This window comes from Hyposmocoma kahamanoa, unplaced genomic scaffold, assembly GCF_003589595.1.
Source record: "Hyposmocoma kahamanoa isolate Upper Pololo Valley unplaced genomic scaffold, ASM358959v1 202, whole genome shotgun sequence".
Classification (NCBI taxonomy): Eukaryota; Metazoa; Arthropoda; class Insecta; order Lepidoptera; family Cosmopterigidae; genus Hyposmocoma; species Hyposmocoma kahamanoa.
Genome location: NW_020653726.1, coordinates 567,069 through 573,068, shown reverse-complemented (window position 1 = coordinate 573,068; position 6,000 = coordinate 567,069). Strand labels below are relative to the sequence as shown.

At 35.9% G+C, this 6,000-nt stretch overlaps 1 protein-coding gene across 1 annotated transcript in view; it reads right to left on the bottom strand.

The window, feature by feature from the left end:
- Nucleotides 1–263: 263 nt before the first annotated feature.
- LOC113226899 (zinc finger and SCAN domain-containing protein 21-like) overlaps nucleotides 264–6,000 on the bottom strand; it is a 108,952-nt gene continuing 103,215 nt past the window's right edge. Inside the window, exons 6-7 of the mRNA XM_026459697.1 lie at nucleotides 2,855–3,020; nucleotides 264–2,026 (exon numbers count right to left, since the gene is read on the bottom strand). Coding sequence (XP_026315482.1) covers nucleotides 1,989–2,026; nucleotides 2,855–3,020 — 204 coding nt within the window. The 3' untranslated portion in view covers nucleotides 264–1,988. The remainder of the gene's footprint in view (nucleotides 2,027–2,854; nucleotides 3,021–6,000) is intronic.

Below are 6,000 nucleotides of genomic sequence, written 5' to 3'. Positions count from 1 at the left end.
GAATCACCCCCCTGATCGCTTACAAGCGGCCGAATCGAGGCGACAAATGTATCCACTTGCACTAAATTTAATATATTTAGGGTCGTATTCTAGAACTCTACTCAATGCTCAAGTCAGGATTGCACTAGAAATACGACCCTAGTGGCAGGGACTTGAGTATGATTTCGAGTGCTTTAAATCATACTCAAATCCTGACTTGAGCATTGAGTAGAGTTCTAGAATACGACCCTAAGAGTGTCTTTTGCATTACAAACATTGGTTTAGACGTCCATTTTCATAGAAACCAGCAATATTAGCGGCCTACCGCTGTAGTATTGCTTGAGCAGTACCTTATTTACCATGTTTTTGGCCACGCCACGATCTCGCTAGATAGGCGAAAAAATATCGTATACATATGCCTTTCCTAACGCAGTAGATCTTTTATAAGTCAAGTAAAACCCAGAAACATTATACATACTATCTAATTTTAAGCGTGTAAATCATATCCATTTACATTAAATCAATTACCCTCTGAAATAAATAAAAACTTAACACCTATTTAATTACTAATATCACACATTTGTATAATTCAGTTTTTGTATAAACATAAAAATAAGAACAAGAAGTAAAATATTTGGGCGTTATTTGTTACTCAGCGCCAAACAACTGCGATTCTGGTGTCTATATAAACTGCGTTTATTTAATATAACTGATTTTATTATCGCAATTGCCACCGCAATAGCTTAAACCAGGCGACCGTTCTGAATAACAAAAACATGTTAATCATTTCGTGCTGAAATATCTTATACTAAGATGGTATTAGCGCCTATTTTCTGTACTACAAGGCCGATTTATAAGTCATATGGAATGGAAGCAAAGTTTTGTAATACATTTATACATAGCACAACGAACGTTATGTCTATTATGTAACGTACAAACTAAACACGATACGGTAGCGGCGGGAATTCTTGAAATTGCGCAAGAATTCTTTACAAAACGCGAGTCCTGTTTTCTGGCTGGTATCTAGTTTCTACTTTACACAATTCACATAATCTTTATGCTATTATATGCTAAGTATTCCGTTCTGCGGCAATGTAAATTGAACCTAAGATATATACAGAGTAATTTGTAAAATACTAACAACGTCAGAGGACTAAACATATTACTGAAATCATAAACTTCTTCAACTTACAACATAATAAATTTACCAGAAGTAACCTTTTCATTTTTGTTGGACTCTGTGATACTTATTCGGCCTGTATTTGGTAGTAAGGTAGTAAGACTGGCCGAACGGTTACTATGCTGGTCTGCTACGCAGAAGTTTCGGGTTCGATTCCTGGGCCGGAAGAAATATTTACATCGCCTACGTTTATTTCTCTCGTGAGTTTGAGTGTATTTTGTCGTTGTATATGGCACCCTCAATGCAGGGTTTCTGTAGCGTGCGACTATGAGTATGTGAGTTATTATTATTAGGGTGCTTTACAGGTCTGGCGAATGTGCCCCAAATGGGCTTACTTGCAAAAGGCTCGTGAGCTATACACGTGCATTATGTGCAGCACGCGCGCAGCGCACACAAGTAAAAGCACAACAAACATGCAAGCTGTAAAAACATGCAAGCTGCTTCCCCGTCGACCCGCACCCGCGGTTATGGAACCGGCGATGTTTTCTTCTAAAAGTTATTGTTTATGACGTTCGTTATACAGTCCTGCAGGGTTGTTAGTATTTTACAAATAACCCTGTATATAATTCTGCGTGGATCACCATTTTTGCTATCAGCACAAGATTCATTCTCAAGCGTCAACTATGTCTGTATTTTTCCGCGCAGACTTTTTCACTTCTTCTTAAGTTGTAAGTGCTGAGGTGAGCCTTAGTCTAGTCTTTACAAGGACGAAAATATTGTTATATTATATTGGTATCCATTATGTACTTACTTAATGTACGTATTAAGTCTGTTTTATAAACGTAATTATAGACAGTCTAAAAGATAAGTTAGTTCTTAGTATTTAAATTCACGTGGCGTCTCTTGCGCTGTTTCTTTGATGTTTTGCTGAAACAATAAAAAAATATGAATAACTTTATTCAAATGTTAAATCACGTAATAATATGCAAATAGCCTAATGATTGACCTACTGCCTCTCAAGAATAGGGTCGTGGGTTCGCACCTGTAGGGCTACCACGACAGAGTGACGTAAAACGCGAAATCTCTATGCGACAATAGCAGTATCTCGCGCTTTATGTAGCTCTCGCGCAAGTGATAAGAAGTTATGTGAGAAATTCAGTTTGGAATTTATCACTGCGGATCGGGAATTTGGAATTTATTGGGAATTTATTTCCCAATGCAGATTGGGAACTTAACACACATCAAAATACTTTGCGGATGTGTGCAGGTGTTTTCACGGTGATTTGCTTTACCAAAAACCTCGAAATTTGATGTGTATGAAGACCCCAATCGGCATTCGACTCGCGTGGAAAGTACAGCTCAAACCTTCCCATCTTGAGAGGAGGTCTGTGCCCAACAGTAGGACACTATTATATAGGCTAACTATAATATTCACCTTTTAATGTTAGCACGTTGTATCGTAGTCATATAAGTCATTAATTCATAATACTATGTAATTTAGCATCAAGGGCTCTGGCTTTATTTCAGAATGTATTTTTTTACAAACGCAAATAAAGCCATTTGAAAAAAATTATATCGTATACTATAAGTGTTCTATTTAGTGCAGTTGATATATAGAAAAATCATTAGTACATATAAGTACCTATTGAATACATCGCAGAAAGATAATAATTAGATATGATTAGAAAATAAATCTACATCTAACAGAGACATTAATCAAGAAAAAGAATGACCGTAAAATCATATTATACTCACCGGTATGCAAAAACAGATGATTCTTCAGATTAGTATGCTTCGAGAAGCCTCTAGAGCAGATATGACATTTGTAAGGCCAGGATCCGCTGTGGACGTACATGTGGCTCTTCAGGTCACCAGGAGTCGGGAATGATTTCGAACAGAGACTGCATTTGTGGGGCTTCTCCTGTGAAAGATGAAGCCATGTTTAGATCGAGCAGTAGATGTTGTATTTATTAAACTTACATCTTTTTTAGGAATATTTTTTTATAATACCAAGTGACGGGACGAACAAATTGTTCGCCTGGTGGTAAGCGAGACGCCTGTCCATAGCAGTTACAGCGCCATTCAGAGCTTTAAATCGCTAAGATCTAAGGAGCACTGCCTCTACACTCGTCACTACACACAATATTGCAAAATATTGCGGTTAATAATGACAAAATTATTGTATACAAATGTAGTAATAAATGAGGCGTGGTCATAATCAAGATAAATCAAATAAAGAAGATTGCGTAGGTGAAATCTATAGATATTACAGTGTAGCAAGCTCCTGTATAATAAGACAGCCTATAACATTCTTGTTAAAAAAATACATTAAGGACAGATAATGCTGAAGATGTTGAAATGTGTATAAAATAAAACATAACAACGAAAATACAACATCAATCCCATACCGTACAGTCTCACAGACTCATCTTGAACAAAAACTCACAATGACCGTAAAAAGAAAACAAAATCAATCTTAGGAGACAATAAAACGGCCAATAATCATCATCTTCAATAATCAAAGTCATGACATTGCACATCAGACATGTACCGTGCAAATGAATTTATAATGAACGACGGGTGCGGTGCTTTGTTCAAACTCTTTGATGTTCTGTTCAAACATTATTGCAATGCCAGTTGTTTAGTCAAGTCAAGCTTTAAGCCATTCCCAATCGGACCACTAAAGGAAACTGTTCTCATTGATTCTGGTCTGGTTGTTCTGCGTTGTGCCTTAGTGGTACCTAAATTTTGTTACTCTGAGAATCATAATAATAGAAGACCTTAATTAAAACGAATAAACCTTATAATAACATATATTATTATTATGTCTCTTTAAGGTGATTGGAATGAAATCGTTAATAAAAAAAAATGTTATATTTAATCAAGTTTTAATATATTTACTGAGGAACAAAAGACAATATATAAATTTAATCATCGTATATATTTCCAGATTTAATCAATTACAATTTCAAATTAATCGAATATTCTGATAATTAATGAGTTAACAAAGTAACGTTAATAATAAAATAAAATGTATTGAAATGAATATAAGCTTTATATTTAGGTAATTATGACGAATTTATTACAAAGCTAAAAAAACTGTAAAAATTAAAAAAATGAATGTTAGTATATCTTCATATTCTAATATTAGACCAGTGGAATATTATAAATGTAAACACAGCATACAGCAACGTCCATTAAAGGCTTACGACAAAACGCAGGTGCCTGCCAATCTCTGTAATATGGTCGGCTTTTAGTACAGTATCTTGCCAGTATCATAATAAGGTACGTATGAACGGGGCTTCAGATTAAGTAAAATATCAGATGATTTTTTTTTACTTATACACGTACAAACTAACTGATAAGAGAATAATTTCTTAATAATTCGCATTAAAATTTTTTCAAGTACAACAAGGCTTGCTGTAATGCAAATTTGTAACATAAAATTGTAATTACGAATTTGATCTTACGGTAAAAAATAACTTAACATTACTGGAAGTATTTAAAGTAATTAAATGCCATATTTGAAGAACAGTATCCAAGCAGAACTTGCTTTTTGGGTTAAAATAATGTTGCAGTGTTATACGGTATTTTAAAGATAAGATACTGAGAACAAAGTACCGTAAAGTAAATATGAAAATCACACTTGAATTGAAATTAAAAAAACCCCGCTACAAAAAAGTATACAAAAAATCAATAAACTCACCATCTGTAAACTAACAACTTATTGCGACCAATTGAATGAGCCCAAACATGATAGTTCTACTGTAGGTATTGAGATTTTTGTCATTTGCTGTGCTCTTAGAAGGTCCATAATATAAATATTAGACAAAATCAAAAACGTTGCTCGAAACTAGCTACGCTCGGAATTTCTCTGAAGGACAAGGTAGGGAACGAGGTTATCCGACAGAGAACCAAGGTCATCGACATAGCTGGTAGAATAGCAAGCTAAAGTGGCAGTGAAGAATCGACAACCGATGGGAGAAACGAGTTCTTGATTGGAGACCACGGCTCAGCAAACGTAATGTACGACGCCCTCTGACAAATGGAGTGGCGAGCTGAGGACCAGGCGAAATGACGCGCATTGGGAGAGGCCTATGTTCAGCAGTGGACTGTGATAGGCTAATGATGATGATGATGATATACGTTGCTCTGATCCCAATATAGACCAATATAGAAAAGTTAGCCTTTCCACATTGCGTAGCATTAGAGCTCCTTGTAAAGAGTTCGTCCAGGGAAGTACAGCCATCTTACCTATTTTTGCCGCCAAGCAGTTATAATATGAGAATTACAGTGTTCCTATTTTGAAGTGTAAGGGTGCTGGTGAAATTACAGGCACATTCGACTTGTCAACTTCTGTCTCGGGGTGAAGGGCGCAGTGGCAGTTACCTTCAAATCTTTGCAATTTAAAGCTCTAAGTGGCACTGCAACTGTTATGGACAGGCGTATAGCTTATCATCAAGTGTACGACTTGTTGGTGTCGTCACTTGATATTATGTAAAAAAAGTACTGTGTGAGTAGTTGAGGAGTTGGGTAGACTGCAGATGGTCCTGGTTGCAGCATCAAATCAAGGTTGCTGTATTATTGTAATGTCATCGGATTCCCATAGTACTTATGAGAAATTTCAAGCCGAATGGGCAACTGGAAGGTAAATATATAACTATATTTTATGTCATGTAATGTAACAGAAAGACAGGCTTTATTTATTTAATGTTATTTTAATTATTATCCTGACATGACGTCTCAGTCTGGTTGCACTGGCCGTGATACGTGATACGGACACACTAAGCACGTCAGTACATTTTACATAACATATATAAAATCCCTGAATGATATGCGTTGTATCGTATCGTATCTTAAATCACACACACACACACACACACACACACATGCACGCACGC